This window comes from Xiphophorus maculatus, chromosome 16 (assembly GCF_002775205.1).
Source record: "Xiphophorus maculatus strain JP 163 A chromosome 16, X_maculatus-5.0-male, whole genome shotgun sequence".
Taxonomy (NCBI): Eukaryota; Metazoa; Chordata; class Actinopteri; order Cyprinodontiformes; family Poeciliidae; genus Xiphophorus; species Xiphophorus maculatus.
In genome coordinates this window covers 18,540,175-18,558,428 of record NC_036458.1, presented here as the reverse complement: position 1 = coordinate 18,558,428, position 18,254 = coordinate 18,540,175, and the positions used below count along the sequence as shown (strand labels likewise).

The following is an 18,254-nucleotide window of genomic DNA, read 5'->3' as shown; positions in this document are numbered from 1 at the left end:
TATATATATATATACATATATTTCTTTTTGTCATATTTTGCCCGCATTCGTGACCTCCCTGTGAACTCACTGCAGTCAAGGCGATGCTGCAAGACTGAATCATTCCTCTCTATTTTTTTCTTTCTCAAAGCCTGTGCAAAAAAACAAACAAAAAAAAAAGGTGCAAAACCCATGCAGTGTTTTATCTGATTAGTGGGGCGGGGAGGGGGGGGATGAAATCCAAACAGGAAATGAAGCAGCAGCTCTGACAATCGGTTTTGGAGAGGAGCATGAAGACGGGAGAAGAGACGCAGCGCACAGCAGATGGCGCCATAAACCACCAGGAGACATGAGCAGAACATTTAACGGGCTCAGCTAATCTCTTTGTTCTGGAGTTTCTCTGTAGACTAAATTTTATGTGATAAAAAGAGAATCGGTGCTGTTTTGACAACGCTAAACGCCCCTTTAATATATATATATATATATATATATATATATATATATATATATATATATATATATATATATATATATATATATATATATATATATATATATATATATATATATATATAGGATTTTCTGATGTCGACCCTAATACGCCAAAGCTGTATCCTCCCCGTCCCTCACCTCTACATATTACATATTTACTGATTTTGCCTGCATCTTTCTGTACATTTTACATCAGAGAGGCTCTTCCCTCCTAAATAAGTGAAAGTTCATAAAAGCCATGACTGATCACATACTTTTTTTTTTTTTTTTTTTTTTTTTTTTTTTTTTTAATGTTTTCTGCCGCTACCTGTTATGCTCAGTCTTCCTTTACAGCAAATAAATATCAACTAGTCGCCTGTCAGCGACAAACTTAATTACGTCCAGACTGGAGAACAGGGAGGATTTCCCCAGCCGTCAGTGCCGTCGAGTTTACGTGTTGCATATAAATGAAGGAGGTTTAAAGACCCTGACTGTTTCTCATCAGACTGTTTAATGTTTCTCAGCCTCTCTCTCTCTCTCTCCATCCCTGCAGTGAAGCCTGGGAGCCCGTGTTAAATCTCGTTCACCTTCTCCTGCTGCACCCACTTTAAATTTCAGCTTTCAGCTCCTGCCTTGATGAAAAGCCTCATCCTAAATCCCCTCCCTCCCTCCCTTCCACTCCTCTCTTGTTAGATCTAAAGCTCGATTTGAAACAAATTCCTGCACCTTTTCTTTCTCTCCCTCTCATCATCATCGTCGTTTCTTTTTGTTTTAATTACGTCGCTTCATCACGATGACACACACACACCCACACACGCTGAGTGAGCCAGGAGAGCGTGGTGAAATTAAACTTCCTCGTAATTTACCGTGCACACATTAACACGCGGAGTTATATCGATCTCTCGTTGTCTGTAGCGCAGCAGCAGCAGCAGCAGCAGCAGCAGCAGCAGCTTCACACTCATGTTGCATATCTTCGTCCATATGTCGTAGAAAAGCAGAATTTAATGCTTTTATTTAAATGCATTGGAAATGCAAATGGCAACGATCAGACACCAAATCATCATTCGACGTTTTTACGCGTCGTCTCGCAAAAGAAGCCAAAAGTACAAACCTGATTTTTTTTCTTCTTCTTCTGTTTTATTTATATTTTGTGACAAAGTAAAACAAACAAAAAACAGGAAGCTGTGCATCGTTGGGAAGTGGAAGGACGGATGATGTGGAAAAACGTGGTGTGAGTTCGGATTCAGCTCCCCACGGCGCCACCTAGAGAGTCCAACTTTTTTGCACATTCACGTTTCTTCCCTGGACTTTGACTAGGCCATTCCAACTCAGAAATATGCTTGGCCCAAATCCTTGCATTTATACCTCCGCCTGTATGTTCAGAGCCGTCGTCCTGCTGCGAGGTGAACCGCTGCTGCAGCCTTTCTTTCAGGATGGAGGAGGGTAGAGAGGCATGATGCTGCCACTACCATGTTTCACTGGGGCAGTGCAGGGCAGGGAGTGTATTTGAGGACTTCTTTGTAGGCTGTAAAACTTTGTTTTTGGTCTAATCTGACCACATGTTTGCTGTTTCCCCTACTTTGCTCATAGCGAACTGTAACCTCAGGCCCATGAACGGTGAGGAAAAAACCAACTAAACCACAACCATCTCCAGAAACAGTCCAAATGATTTTTTTTAAAAAAGGTTATTTCAGTTATTACAAGTAAAGTGAATCAATAAGTGAAGGTGAGAATAAATGAGCTAAAACCTTAAGAAGTAAAAATATATAAAGACAAATCAAAGTGTGGGTTTGAAACTGAGACAGAATTCAGACAAGAACTCAAAAGACTGGAACAGAGCGACCCGGACATGAACCCGGGACCAACATTCAGGGAAGTGAAGAAGGATCCAGCAGGGAGCGACCGAAACGGAAAGGCTTTACACGCTGAGGAGTGTGAACGCTGCCAAGGTGCAGCCAGGTGGATGATTACAGGGCGACTGAGAGAAGATGAAGTTTAACAGAGGAGGAACTCGGCAAGGACTGACACGACCTAGAACCAAAAGTAAAAAAGCCTCACAAATAATCTAGGAGAAATAAATACAAGAAATGGAGCAAACTAAATGGAAAGAAAGGAACATGAGCAGCAAGACTTTTAAGCAACACGAATGAAACTAAATATGGAAAGACCTGGTAAGCAGTGGACAAATGGTCAAAATGGTAACAGAAAGAAACCTAAAACCTAGATATGACATGACTTACTTTACTTTATTTTGTTTTTGTCTAATTTTACTTTCCACTCATGTATTTCAGAACAGCCTATTAAAATCCCAGTTGAATAAATTGGAGTTGGCGATTGAATTGTGTCAAGAAATTCTCAAGTTGCATGGTTCTGGTTTTGGTTTTCAGGGCTTGGACATAGAGAACATTTCAGAATAAATACATAAACAGGCAAAGACATGAGTAAAGTATGGAATTTGACATTTGACATTTAGTTTTCTCCACATCTGAACTCCGTGTGACACTGACAGACAGCGACCACAGCCTGGGAAACGTGCTCGGAAAAGTGATTTGCACCTATTATCAGCGGATGTGTTCTGTCAGAGGCAGTCCTGCTGTGTTTCTCCTCCATCTCTCGCCCCCTCACTCGGTCTCAGTATTAATAGGCAGGATCCTGCCGGAACCAGCGGACATGCGCGTTGCAGGAGGAGAGGAAGCGTTTGCGCGGTGTCCCAGTGAAAAAGAGATGTTTAGTGTCGACTCCATGATCACTTAACTGTGCTGACAAACTCGTGTTCTGCTCGCTTGTGTTCGTAGAGAGGCGTCAGGAGTCGTTTTCCTCTCTCTCGGTTTAGCTTCTGATGAATTATTCAACTCTTTGCCGCATTTGGAGCTGTTGCTTTCCTACGGAGAAAGAGTGTTCACATTTCGGGGTTTTTTCTGGAAATTGATTGACCCCCCCGCCGCCACCCTGAAGTTCATCGTAGTCATCTTGGCCGCCGGGATGGTGGCCTTCATCGGAGCGGTTATCTGCATCATCGCGGCTGTCCACACCGGGTCCTCCAAGGCTGCCGCGGCGCAGCGGCAGCCCGCGGCCGACAACCACTCGCTGTATCCGGACGCGGTCGCGCAGACTCCCGCTGCCGCGAGGGGCTCCGTGGCCCGGCCCGGATCCCTGGGAGCTCTCCACGGTTCTGAAACGCCCGAATCCGAAGCGCCCACCTTCGACGTCGGGCTTGGCGGGACGGACGGGGTCAGTGGACTCACGGGACACGACCCCGCGGTGAGTCGGCTCATCTGCACCCCGGTCCCCGCCGGAGGATGCAACCCCAGGAACTTTCAGCAGCAGGCGGACGACCCGTCGCTGTACGCCGGGGAAGACTGGGGCTACCTCCGGACCACGGCGGAGGAGCTCCGGCAGACGGTTCTGCAGCAGAAGGACCAGATTTTAACCGACAAGCGGACCATCAGGGAGCTGTCGGGGAAGCTGACCGAGTGCGAGAAGGGGCTCGGGGGAAGGAGCGGCAGCCCGGACAGACGCGGGAACGCCGCCGCGCTGAGAGGCGAAAAGGGAGCCGAGGGGGAGATCCACTTGGAGCGGATGATGGTGCGGGACAGCCCGGGTACTGCGCCCGACGGGGTCCATCTGCTCACGGTTGGAACTGTGGATGAGCTCGAACAGGCGATCACCCAACTCAAAGACCGCATAGACAGACTGGAGGTAAGAAAATCCCTGAACTAACGAATGAAATCAGTTCTACTACTCTAAAGTCAGATGTAGACAGTACAGCTTTATCCTAATTATAGTAGAAAACATCCAAAGTCAGTTTAATCTGTGAAAAGGCATGGAGGAGGAAACCCTGTGTGTCAGATTCAGGCCATCTCAGATCTCAGCCGCTTCAGAGTTGACAGATTGTTGCCTTGTCAATATAGATGCACCAGTTTCACAAAGAGTACCAATTTTGGCTAACTCTAATTTCTCTAATTTCCATAGACTGTCGAAAAAGCACAATAATAATTTTCTTTCTTTCTTAATAACATCTACATTTAACTACCCTGATTACAAAATGTTCAATAAAAAACAATAACTTCTTCAAAAAACAGTCCAAGTTTGACAGCTGCAGTCAACTCCTCCTGGTGTTTACAGCATCACACATTTAAATGTACCTTTGATTTGCATATTGCTAAAATATGAATCTACTTATTTCATTTATTTTTACTTATATCGGAAGCAAAGGCAGTGTCACACTGTCTGTGTGAGAGTGCAGGTGTTGTAACACAGATCGGCAGGTAAATATCACTACAAAAGAAAAAAAAGATTACAGGTGACATGTTAGACTGTCCTTAGCAGAAAGAGAGTAGATTCATCCAAAGGACACAACAGAGCAGCTTTACTGTAACATCTTAAACGTCCTGTTCTGACTTCAATCGCAGCCTAAACCAAAAACCAAGTGTTCATATTAACTTCAAGGAGTTTTCTTTCTTTCTCTGACTTTATTAACTGTTAACACCTGACTGATGCTGGAAATATCTGCCTTCTTACCTCAGTAGCTACTTAAACTCTGAAGAGTGTTGTTGTCACTATGACCTGTTAGTGCCGAGGTATGATGTGTAATCAAGAACATTCCGATTGGCTGCCTTTTTTCCCCAGCTGGCCAATCATCAATCAGGACAAGTTATTTCTGCCAGTTTATCACGTCTCACTTTTGGGTAAATTCAAATCAAGTTGACTGAGTCACTGTTCCACTTCAAAAAGTGACAATCAGTCAAGCTGTTTTGCTTTATTTACTGTTTTGCCCCAGCAATTATTCTAAAAACGGGACATCCAGCTTTATTATGCTTTTTCAGGGAAGCCAGACATTATCTTAATTCAGTATTGAGAACCAAGTTAAGCATTTTTAGCACAAATGTGTAATGTCATACTGGATTAGCTCATTTGATTAACCCTAACAACTTTATACATAACTTTAGACATAAAGGCAAAAATATATTCTATAAAGGCCCGTGCCTTTATAAACACATGTTCACTTTGTGTAGATGTGGCAACTTCTTTTCAAAGAAATGTTGCTTACTGGGAACTTCTTGGGGGCTTGTCCGGGATTTCTTGTTTTGTCCAAAGTCCAGACTGAAAGGGGAAAAGAAAAAGCAGGAAATCATAAAGAAATTGGCAGAGGAACCCAGCTGAAAACCTTAACCTAGGTGGCAAACTGTTTACCACAATCTTACCTGGAATCCATATCCGGTATGAGTTCAGTAATACGACACAAAACGATTAATAAATAAACCAAGATGTTTTAATGTGTCAAATTAAATATCTTGGTCAGCCAGTCCTTGTCTACATTTGACCCAGAGAAATATATTCAAATTGGACTTTTTTTAGTTCGTACATCCTGTTCAAAATCTGCCAAGCCAAAATCTTTGAAGGTCTGGCTCGGTTCGTCTAGTATTTGATCAGCTCAAACTACATTTCTATCTTACTTCGACGCAAGTAGATATCTTAAATCTAGATGTCTGTTCAGTTTTCAACCTATTTTGGATTTTGCTTATATGGATGAACATTATGTTATTATTTGCAAGTTTTGCTCGGGGTGGATTTCTTTATTTGTTGTATAGCTGTAAACGCAGGCGGTGAGTAAGCAGTGAATGACCAAAGCAACTGGACTTTGGACTTACTTAGTTGTTTATAAAATCAAATGTCTTCAGTCTTTGATAAAAACAGATGATTTGACACCAGAAGGGATTTATGAGCTACTTCCAAAGCCCAATCATCACAGATCAGTAATAATCATGTAATTATGAATGTCACTCAGTTATAATGGATATTTTTAATTGGATTTCTTTTTATAAAGGTTGCCATTTTCAACACGGTAATATAGAATAAAATGTCAGTTCTAAAGACAAATGTGGAGTCAGAAGGAGAGAGCAGGAAAACGAAAAAAGGAGCGAAAATACAGCAGAGCAACTAGAAACAAGCTCTGACTTGACCAGGATAAAGTGATTTATAGCTCTGTTTTGGGCAAAAGAAATGCAATGCATAATTCATGGCATGCCTATATTTGTTAGGAGTAACAGAGTGGATGTGTGTCCCCGCGGTGTAATACGCCTCCTGCTGTTATATGTAGGACGTGACCGTTTGGGTCATTTCCTTTGTTCCGTCTGTTTCTCCACGCAGACGTGTGATGTCCAAATTCTGACACTTTACAGGGAATAAGGAATCCTTTCATTCTGCAGCCTTTTGTGTTTCATCGATGGTTTTCACAGGTCCGACCGGGTAGTTTCCTCCCTAATCAACACGTTTTCTTTCTTCTGCCATTTTGTACGCAGGGGCTACTTGACCTACTTGAGTAGGATGAAGAGATGTTTTCTACTGGCTCAGATTAAACTGGTCCAATCGGGGGTTTTTTTAACATATTTTCCCCATTATGCACCAACAACTCTCAATGCCTTTAAGCACTCATGCAGCATGTGACGATTTTGGCCCAACAATAAGATCAGAGCTACATTTAAACCACCCTACACTGGCCTTGTACATTTTTTTAATATCATTTTCACTAAGCACTAAGAATTGCACAAAATGTTAAACGTCTTAAAAGTTAAACGCAGTGCAAAGTTTCATGCCTTCTACATCTGTTTCCAAATAGAGAAGCAGCTACATAACGGGAGGCGGTAAGTCATGATATTATGAAAGGGGTTTTATTGCATTTGGTACTGATAGGAAAGAGAATTTAAAAGTTTCCATTGAAATGTGTTTACTGCTACAAATGCTAATACTCTCTGGTAAACATCCATCCATTTTCTTACACCCTTGTCCCTAGAGGGTTTGGGAGGTGCTGGTGTCTATCTCCAGCTAACGTTCCAGGCGAGAGGCAGGGGTCACCCTGGACAGGTCGCCAGTCTGTCACAGAGCAACACAGAAACAGACAGGACAAACAACCATACACACACACTCACACCTAGGGAGAATTTGGAGAGACCAATTAACCTGACAGTCATGTTTCTGGGCTGTGGGAGGAAGCCGGAGTACCTGGAGAGAACCCACACATGAACAGGGAGAACATGCAGAAAGACCCCGGGCCGGGAATTGAACCCAGGACCTTCTTGCCACTGTGCAGCCATCTGGTAAACATGCTTAAAGAAAAATCAATCCAAATGTAGTCTGTTACTGCAGTGCTGCTGTGAACAGCTCACAGAGTGACGCTCAGTTCATCAACCAGCAGCACAACTACTCAGAGACGGATATCAGCCTGAACCGACAGGCTGGACAAGGAGAGGATTAATCAAAACAGCCAAGAGACACAAGGAAACTTTAGAATAGTTGGACGGATCCAAAGCTCAGGTGGTAGAACATTACTCTTCTCAAACCCAACCTTTGTAGGAAGAAAACCCCTTCTGAAAAATAACTTGATGCAGCTTTCTGAATGTCACGTAGGGGATCCAGCAACCAGCTGCTCTGGTCTGATAAAACTTTCTTCTTCTTTTTTTTTGGCCTGCATTCAAACAATGGTGGGGCTCCATCATTTTCTGTTAAGGTAAACATGAAATTTCAGAAATGTTAAGTGGAAGTTGGGTGGCACCAGGTACAGGTTTACACTAGAAGAAAATCTGCTGCACGAGTCGTCAGACGGCAGTGGAGGTTCAGCTTTCAGCGGGAGAGCAACACTGAAGACACAATGGAATAAATTAAATCAAAACATATTCATGCATTAAAATATAAAAGCTGTGATAATACTGAAGAATGAGCAAAAAAGCATCTCGCGCTATCAATTTTTTCATTTGTAAATACAATGGACTCCCAGTGTTCGCAGTCGCTAGTAACCTCCAAAACCACAGCCGTCTGTCAAAATTTAAAACGGCTAATACTTCATAGCGCTCCTTTGAAAAAGGATAAATGTCCAGTTTGATAGTCAAACACCAAATATCCCTTAGCATGCATTAATAAGCACAGTGGAAAATGTCTTAGCAACACCATGGTAGCTAATATCTACTTGTCTCCACTCTTGAGGATGCAGCCAATTAGCATCAAGGAAGGCAAGATGGTGATCCTGGGTTGACTGCTTTTCACCAACAAGCCAGTTAGTGTGTCAAATAGCTCTATGTTTAGATTTTTCTGCTTATAAAGCTTCATTTAAAAAATAAAAAAAATTTTGCTGTATGGGAAAAAAAAAAAAAACTTCAAGTCGGTGAATCTGTGGATTCTGAGCCACAAGTAGCTGAGGGTCCGGTCTCTGTAATGCTGAAAAAAAAATATACAGATGCAATTTTAAGATGTTTATTTGTAAAAAAAAAAAAAAGAAAAAAAAAGAAAGAAAAACAAATTTCTTTCAAGCTTACAATATTGTACAATGTTTTGTTAGTCTATAACAGGAAATCCAAACAAACACTTTGAAGTTTGTGGCTGCAGTGTCGCAAAAATGCAAAGGTATTGAAGGGCATAAATATTTTATTAAGGCACAGCACTAACACACCTGCACACTGAACTCAATGTAGTGAAAAGAATACCTATATTTTCTCGCTAATCGCTGAGATTTGATCTAAAACCTAAAATTTGGTTCTGTGGCGTATAAAATCAAATCTGGCATTGTAAAACCAAAACCTCTACCTCTGCAGCATTTCTCAGAGAAGCTGAGCTGCGGTAAACTCCTGGATGCGGCATAAACAACTAAAACACCATGAAAGTTGTAGAGCAACGGTTTAACATTTACAGAAAGGCACAGCGGTGACCTCCCCCTCCTTTCAATCTGTTCAGTATTAAGCTAGATGCCAGTTCCTGCTGCTGCACCTTTTCTTTTTAGCAGTGTTTGGGACTGGGAAGCCTCCAACCTGCAGTCTTGCTTACAAAACTGCAGATTGCCTTTTTTTCTTTTTTTTTTTTAAAGCATATCCCGATACATAGTGCAATATTGGAAAACTGGGATAAATCTACCACTCTTTTATCCTTAGGTTTCAATTTAGAGAAAAACAGAATCCAAACCGTAGCAGCCAGTTAACAATGCATCAAGCCACGCCAAATGCAGCGGCATTACATAAACTCCTCTTGAATAAATCCTTTGGTGCTTGCAGAGACGGCAAAGCCCCAAATTCTGATCCAGTTTCTACCTCCCTCCTCTGCAGACAGACATTGGTCCGTTTTCTCACAACCGCACGGACAGCAAGTCCTCGGACGCATCAGAGGAGGGCGAGCCAGAGAGGTCAGCCTCTCCGGGCCGCGGCGCCGGTCCTGACAGGCCCTGGGGGGTGGAGGACCTGGAAGAGGAGCTGGAGAGGAAGGTGGAGCTGCTGGAGAAGGAGAGGAAAGCCCTGAGGCTGGAGGCAGCGAAACACAGACAGGAAATTGACCAGGGCATCAGCAAACTACAGCACCGCGTTTCAGGCCTGGAGGAAGGTGAGCTGCAGAAGGGCGAGAGAGAGAGACAGAGAGGGAAGCAAACTGTGCGCATATTTAATCGCTCTATTTGATCTGGAGGTGGAGACGGTAACAGAGAGAGCAGCATGACTGATTTATTCATTTCACCGTGACACAAGTCGATAACGATGAGAACCAGATTTCCTTCTTCTGATTTATGACACCTAAGCTGCGTAAATATAATTTGTGCAAAAACAAAAAGCCCACAATTATCCTGTGATGCTTTTTAAAATACATGGAAAATAATTGACTCGCATGTCACTTTCTTCATTCCGCATTTCCAAAGGCGACGCAGGGCTTTCGTTCCCGGAGGGGTACAGGTTGTCCTTCCCGGCTCGGACAAACTACATGTTCGCCCTGATGAGACACGCCGTCCCCAAGCTGCGGGCCTTCACCGCCTGCCTGTGGCTGCGGCCCGCCGCGGCAGGGATCGGGACGCCCCTGTCTTACGCTGTCGCCGAGCAACCGAACGAGTTGGTGCTCCTGCAAGACCGGAGCGCTCCGGCTGAGCTGCTCATCGACGACAAGGTACGGAACCCGCACAGGGCCGAAAAAGCTAAACATTTAACTGAGGCCGGCATCGGCTGGAATGACGACCTCGAGGAAAAGTATCACGGTTTGACGTTTGTAAGAGATTTTAAAATCTAAACATTTTGGGGTTTTTTCTACATTTGTTCCGACTTTACCCCAGCTGTCAGGAAGCGTGAACGTGTCATGGTGTGTGTCTGTTGAGAGGACACAAAGGCAGCAGGCGGAGGCGCCGAGGAGAATTTTGTGGATTTGATGAAAAAATGAAAGATTTACAATAAATCATGGGAGGACAGGGAGCCAGGGGAGAACAAAAGACATCAGGAGCAAACAAAAGCACAAGAAGCCTGACTGGGAACGGGATCTAATGGGAGGAACAGGCAAAAAGTGACAGGAGAAAAAGTGATTAAGTACTGGGAGAGTGAATGTGGAACAATTCACTCCACACCTGCAATCAGGTGTGAGGGAAGAGAGAGAGAGAGAAAGTAGCTCAGGAGGCGAGGGAGAGTAAACAGCGGACTAGAAAGTAAATCTAACACTAAAGATTTACTTTCAACTGCCTTGTTGTTGAAAATGTGCAATATAAATAAAATTACCTTACCTAAAGAATGAGTAGGCATGAGGAACATAATTAGAGTTACAAAGAATAACTAGAGACAAAAATTAAACATAATAAAGTAGAATCACTAAGAAAGAGATGAACAGAAACAAGGTTGATCTGATCAAAGTAAAAGAAACATAGAATAATAATGAAACTGGAATCAATAAATCAAACCCCAAAACAGCCCAGGATCCTAACAAAACAGTGATGAAAACTTGGTCGACAGTTTCAGAGAAAACCTTCTGATTCAGAAAGTTTTGCCATTATGTCCTTTCCTATATGCAGGGTTTTTTCTAGCTTCTTTTTTTTTTTTTTTACCTCCCATTAAAATTAGTTTAAAAAAACCCCCAAAACATTGAAATTTGGGGGAAAAAAATTCAAAAATACAAAAACCTTTAAGTTCTGTTTGATTTAATTTTTCATTAGCCTTCTCTTTTTTCCATTGACTCTCCTGAAAACGTATTATTTTAATGAGTTTTTAAAATCTCATTATAACAAGAAAGTTTCTCGACCGCTCCTGAATATACTCTCCAGCTCTGGCAGCTAAACGCTTCTGTCGGCTATTTAACTCTGATTAAATTTACGATCCTTGATGAAATAAACAGAACGCTCAATCACCTCCTGTGTTGTTTACTGAAGCTGTGCCACCAAATCTCCCCACACAATAATACGAGTAGATTATTTACAAAATATATATATTTTAAATCACAGGCTGTAAAAGCAGGTAAAACAAGTGTGAAACGTGAGAACAAACAGATGTATGTTGAATACAAAGGAATAATCTACGGCTGCACAAATCAACCAAAACCGCAAATTCACACAAACGCTGATCTTCCCATTGCAGCAGCAACACTAAAAGAATGATCTTTTAATTTCTCCTTTCAAGCCTAATCGGACTCAAAACATTAATTTTATCTCTTAAAGTGAACGTTATGCTTGAATAGATTCTTCCTCCTTATTCTGCTCACTTTAATGGAAGATGTAGCATCTTTTCATTCAAAATATCTTCCTCATCTTACAAGCGTACTTGTAGAAAGTTCATTTCTGATCCCTATTATGATTTGAAGAGTGCATCAGCGACCTGTTAATGTTACGACCTCCTTCTAAATGTCCTAATGAATATCGAAGAAGGCCATCTGCTTTGGATTAGCATTAAAGCAATAAGAGAGCGGCGAATGAAGTGTTCGTCTGATACATTGTTCACGTGATTTAATGGAAGATTAAGCTTAGTCCTTGAAAGCATCGTTCGGCGATGCAGAGCAGTGCTGTGATATATGTATAGATTTTTTTATTTTGTAGAAGTCATTATGGTAATCCATTCCTGCGGGGAATAGCTTGGAGAGGCAGCAGCAGAACGCCCCTAGCGTGAAATGATCGAAGTGACTGATTTGGATCCAGAAATCTCCTCACACTGCTGCATCTTATTTGCGTCCTGCTGAATTACTGTCACCTTTCTATGTGGCTATATAAAGGCATGCCCGGGTTTTAAACAATCGGCGCAGACTGCATCGTCCTAACAACACGTTGCCATGCATAGGTGGCGAAGCTGCCTCTGAACCTCTCTCGAGGCAGCTGGCAGCATGTCTGTGTGAGCTGGACCCAGAAAGGTGGAGCATGGCAGGCCTACCAGGGAGGAAAGTTGAGGGGCGAGGGCCACGGACTGGCCCCGGGACATCACATCAGGCCTGGGGGAGAGCTAGTCCTCGGGCAAGAGCAGGTGAGTTACTCATATTTAAAGACAGACAAAAGAAGAAATGGTTTAGTTGTTACTGGTTTCCAAGTTGCTAAGAAGGCTAAAAATAACTTGGTTTGCATTCACACTGCAGATTGAAGTGACGTGAATCCGACACGTTTAGGTTGTTTGCGGTTCACACGAGAGATCGCATACAGGTCGCATATATTTGGAAATGTGAACGACCACGCGAAAGAAACAGAGACAAAAACAGAATTGAACATTAACGCCTGCAGTGTGAACGCAGCCTTAGTGTAGGCGTGGAGTTTTTGTTATTTCTAAAGCGAAAGGATCAACATTCATGGCTGATTTGCACTTGAGGTTTAGTTTGGGCTAATATTGGATGTTTAATATGTGAATTTTGTTCATAAGCCACAAACTGTAGGAAAATAACGTTTAGAGGTAAAAAATAATCCCCCGCTCTATCGAATCCTGCTTAAATTTCCACAGAGCTGAGGGGTCGCCCAAGGCAGCCAGGCTGCAAAAAAACCGAGTCGTGTGTGCTTGAGAGTAAAAGTGTTTCTCTTTTTAAGTGATCCGACTGTCTAACAGCAGACTAATTCCTCTCCAGGATTCCCTGGGTGGCGGTTTCGATTCGACCCAGGCCTTCGTCGGAGAGCTGTCCCAGGTGGGCCTGTGGGATCGGGTCCTGTCGGCCGCCCAGGTCGCCAGCCTGGCTCGATGCAGCAGAGTAACTCAGGGCGTTGTGGTCCTCTGGAGCGAAAACAAGGTGCAAGTTTACGGCGGAGCCACCAAAGACCCCGGGGAGCCTTGCAGTAAACACAGCAAAAGCTCCCAGTGACCAGTGGAGAGAGGATCGCAGAAAAGATTCAATTCACCAACTATCGCTGATTCAGTATGTCAACAAAAACATAAATAGCAAGGCGACATAAGAGAGTCATAATCTTAGCAACTTTTCTGGGGTATTTCTGAAGGTAAAACGGTGCACTGCAACACCACACATTATTTACACATAAATGCAGCTGGAACTTTAGTTAAATGTTAAAATGTTTAAGCTTGGGTTTGCTTAGTTTGAAGTCAGAACAGGAAGATGAAGATGATTTCAGATTCTCAGCAACCCTCCTGACAATTTGATCAAGAAAAACAAATCTATACTTTACCTGCCTGCTAGCTTTTCTGTCTACTTGTTTACTGTAAGCGTGTTCAAATTCAGGGGCCGCATTCTTCAAAGGACATATGGCGGAAAAATTGAACAGTCTGGCCTTTCGATTTACCCTTTACATCTGCGTGTGCCCTGTCGCCTAGCAACCATGACGGCGCCAAACACAAGCTAGCAAGAATGTAACTCGAAATGCTCCTGGGCTTTTTTGTAAACCGTTTACAATCTATTTGAATCTTATTCATTAATTAGATTAATGAAATCAACGGGTGTCAGTGGAAGTGCGAAGGATTCAACGTCCTTCAAATCCAGGAGGAAGGAGGATGAAGGTCTGGGGGACTCGGAGGAGTCTTTGAATTTGGAGCACGGTCGTCAAATGCGGCCTTCAACAGATGTAGCCCCTGAATTTGGATTCAAATGTTTAATTGAGCTGATTTTCAGTTTGAATGTTCACTGTAATTTTATTTTTACATTATCCATAATTGTGACATTTATAATAGTGACTCTTTATAAAAGACTATAAAATATATTTTAATGCATCGGAGCCAGCAAAGTGAGTTAATGTTGGCCTGCTAATGCTAACCTGTGATTTTTAGGCTCATTAAAAATATCTGATGCAGTAATTCTGCTGTTCCTGTGCCTCATAAACGAGAATATAGAGATAATCAGTAAAAGGTTTTAAAACTTTTTCCAACTCCAGTGTCAAAGAAATTTTACAACAGAAATTATAAACTATAGGTGCCATTTTCTCTTTTTTTATTATTATTTGTACACAAAGAACTCCTACAAATTTAATTTAGAACAAAATAATTAGAATTATTTCATGAGTACGATCTAGAAACTTTAGCAAACTGAAATATGTCCATCACTTGTGAGATTTTAACCACAGACAGGTGAAATGAACAACACTGACCTGTTAGTGTCTTGGATAAAGGATTTTTTTTTGTTCTCATCGCAGTGTGTTAGCAGCATAAAAAATTGGGTCAGCGTTTACATTTTGAACAACTCTGACAAAGGCCCAATGGCTAGACTGGGTCGGAGCATCGGCAAAGCTGCAGCTCCAGCTCCTGCAGGGAGTTCTGGGCTTCTGGTGGTTATTGAAAGGGAAAGGGAAAGGGGAAAAAAAAACAGTGCCGAACCAGCATCAATGTGGATGTTGGTTTGAATTGTACCACGAACTGGAGAGTTGTTGCAGACCAGGAACACATTAACAAAATTTCTTGATGGCTATGGCCTCTTTAAGCAAAGGTGGTGGAACATTTTGCCACAAATTGAGACAGGCTTAAGAGCTCAAACATGGCGGATGACGACTGTTTTGGCAGCAAAAGCGGGATAAAGTCGCTATCACGTGATCCGATCAGTGTGCTTCTAACTGCAGTCCACTGTATATTGTATGAAAAGCAAAAAAAAAAAAAAAAACTCCCTCAGATATGATCTGGTAATAAAACTTTGAAGCTGCTGTTAAGTCAAGTCGTTACACGTTTCAAACCAAATCAAGTTGCGTATCCCCAACTTGTTATCCTGCTGATGTTTTATGTATATCAATGAGAATACTCACTGGAGAATTTTTCAAGTCCTGTGTTTGAAACCGGCCAGCTACACCCATCCACTTTCAAGATCTCTACAGCTAACAAGATGTGAAGAGTGAACATTTTGAACACAGTTGGCTAATCAGAACTTGTGAAATTCTAGCACAGAGGCTATTAGCTCCTTCTCTCTGAGCTAACCGGCCGATAGCTCATTTTCTCTGAGCTAACAGGCCAATAGCTCCTTCTCTCTGAGCTAACCGGCCGATAGCTCATTTTCTCTGAGCTAACAGGCCAATAGCTCCTTCTCTCTGAGCTAACCGGCCGTTAGCTCATTCTCTCTGAGCTAACCAGCCGTTAGCTCCTTCTCTCTGAGCTAACAATCCATTAGCTCATTTTCTCTGAGCTAACCGGCCGATAGCTCCTTCTCTCTGAGCTAACCAGCCGATAGCTCCTTCTCTCTGAGCTAACCGGCCGTTAGCTCCTTCTCTCTGAGCTAACAATCCATTAGCTCCTTCTCTCTGAGCTAACCGGCCGATAGCTCCTTCTCTCTGAGCTAACCGGCTGTTAGCTCCTTCTCTCTGAGCTAACCGGCCGTTAGCTCCTTCTCTCTGAGCTAACAATCCATTAGCTCCTTCTCTCTGAGCTAACCGGCCGATAGCTCCTTCTCTCTGAGCTAACCGGCTGTTAGCTCCTTCTCTCTGAGCTAACCGGCCGTTAGCTCCTTCTCTCTGAGCTAACAGGCCGATAGCTCCTTCTCTCTGAGCTAACAAGCTATTAGCTTATCCTCTCTGAGTTAACAGGCTATTAGCTAAACTTCTCTGAGCTGAAGAATTATTTTCTAACAGCTCTGAATGTCTGAACTTACTCCCCTAACTGTGACCACAGTTTAACAAATCACTCAGTGACGCAGAGTAGACTAAGAGAACAGTGAATTTGCTTATTTCAGACAGCACTCACTTCATTTTCCAACAAGTGTTTCATAAGTGTTTTCGGTTTGGTGTCAGTCGAGGTTTAGCAGAAACGAGCCTCTCAAAGCACAGTGCCAAGGTTAATATCTTAACTTCATGTATTCATATTCTATTTTGCAAGATATGTGTATATATATATTTTTTTTCTGAATGACTAAAAATAGTGATCCAGTGTCATTTAATGTCTGCGCACTCCAGACACCGTCGTGTGCTTAACTTCTTGAAAGCTTGTACTGAATCCAGTGAGTTCCGAGTCTGAGCCGTCGTCTTCCAGCTGAGAGCTCCATGTGGGAAGCGTGAAGTTGAATAGGGGGCAGCTGGAATCCCTCCATTTGTGCACCAGGCTTGAAGTGGTATTATCTAAGGGCTGTGACAGCTTCAGAGCTCGGAGTCAAGGTGAGGCGGTGAAAAAATGTTGGAGAAAGTGTTGGGAATATTAAAGCAGCGGATGGCAGCCTGGAGTCGATGATGAAAGCTAGAGGAAAACAGGAGAATGAGGGGGAAGATGGATCAGATGTGAATGATGTTGCATTGTTTTTCTCTTCTGCATGATGTAATCTAGAACTGATAATGTCTTGCCACTGCAAAGTGTCGCGGACTAGGTCGTTGCGTTTTACATTCCTGCAGGGTGGCTGTGTTTGTCTTTCTGAGAGTGACTTTTAGTGTCTGATGCATTTATTATGGACTTGACCAACTTTTGAGAACTGCTAACCTAAACTCTTCTTTTTTCATTATTAAATATGTGGTGTTACATTACATCTGATATGTATGAGATATGTTGATGCAATGTTCAAAGTTGTAAAATTTGAAATGTTTTTAAATGTTCTACATGCATCAGGAGCTGCAATTCCGTTCACCACATAATTTTTTGCAAATTAACACGTTTTTGATGAAAAGATTTTTGAGCATTGAACTCACCGTATTTTGCAAAAGTGCAATGGAAACACTTTTTTCCCCGCGTCACACGAGTCATGTGACCAATAACCAATCATTATTGTTAAAAGTGGAGAAGACAGGAAGTGATAGGAGGAGGATGACGTGGCATGTTGTTTTTTATTTGTTTTGTATCGCGTGAACAAACTCGTTCACGTGATTCTTAATTCAGGAAAATCTAGCAATTGAGACATTTTAATTTTGCGACAAAATTTGCGCACTGTTCGTAACGGAAACGCAGCTTCTGATAAATAAATCCAAAATCTTTTCACCATTTAAAAAAAAAAAAAAGAGAGAGAAGACATTCCATGCATGAACGCCGCAGAGTTAGAATGCCTTGCTAAACTTTCCTTTCCCTTCATGCCAAACTAACTCCTATTAACACCAGAATCTTCTGGTATAAACAAGTTGTTCATTTCAAAGTGTCTTTAAAAAAATAGAAGCTGATTTTATTTTACTACTCACGGTGGAAAGTGCCTGTCAGGGGTGTTTGTACCCGTGTACCGTCGCCATCTTTAATATCCTGAAGATGTTTTTAGCTAATTAAGCATCGTTAAGGTCCCCGGTGACACTGCGAAATGAAAGCAGTTTGATCAAAGTTTTACAGCATCATAAACACAGTACGTGAAGCTTCTGCACGGCGCCACCGAACTAACAAGTCAAAACCGTCTTGTTGTGCCTCTGTTCGTCTAGTGTCTTTGATATTGGTGTCTGTTCAGCTCATGCCAGAACTTTTTAGGGCTTTTCTTCTTCTTCTTTTTATTGTAATGTCATTGTGTTTATGATATATGAAACTGAAAGCTATTGTTGGAGATACTTTTGTTGCCATTATGCTCTATGATCTACGTTGATTGCACAAGTCCACGTCCTGTATGGTGTCGTATTGTTCTGAACACGTGCTGTGTACAAAACTCTGAATCTTTATTAAAGTTGTGATATTTTGGAGGAAGGAATGTGGTCGTTTGGTTTCACCTAAAACCCCCCAAATTATAGAAATGAAGCTTGCTGGGTT

At 42.3% G+C, this 18,254-nt stretch overlaps 1 protein-coding gene across 1 annotated transcript; it reads left to right on the top strand.

Annotated features, from left to right (window-relative positions):
- Nucleotides 1–3,012: 3,012 nt before the first annotated feature.
- Nucleotides 3,013–18,191, top strand: LOC102225465 (neuronal pentraxin-2-like). The gene is made up of 5 exons (XM_023349291.1): nucleotides 3,013–4,149; nucleotides 9,540–9,810; nucleotides 10,118–10,359; nucleotides 12,498–12,677; nucleotides 13,264–18,191. The coding sequence occupies exons 1-5, from the start codon at nucleotides 3,433–3,435 to the stop codon at nucleotides 13,492–13,494; spliced, it is 1,641 nt and encodes a 546-aa protein (XP_023205059.1). The 5' UTR covers nucleotides 3,013–3,432; the 3' UTR covers nucleotides 13,495–18,191.
- Nucleotides 18,192–18,254: the final 63 nt, after the last annotated feature.

What these genes read in the sequence shown, in the direction of transcription:
- LOC102225465 (XM_023349291.1), top strand. Translation starts at nt 3,433, where the DNA reads ATGGTGGCCTTCATCGGAGCGGTTATCTGCATCATCGCGGCTGTCCAC. An exon ending in ACCGCATAGACAGACTGGAG is followed by an intron (nt 4,150 to 9,539) that starts GTAAGAAAATCC and finishes CCTCCTCTGCAG; the next exon opens with ACAGACATTGGTCCGTTTTC. An exon ending in CGTTTCAGGCCTGGAGGAAG is followed by an intron (nt 9,811 to 10,117) that starts GTGAGCTGCAGA and finishes GCATTTCCAAAG; the next exon opens with GCGACGCAGGGCTTTCGTTC.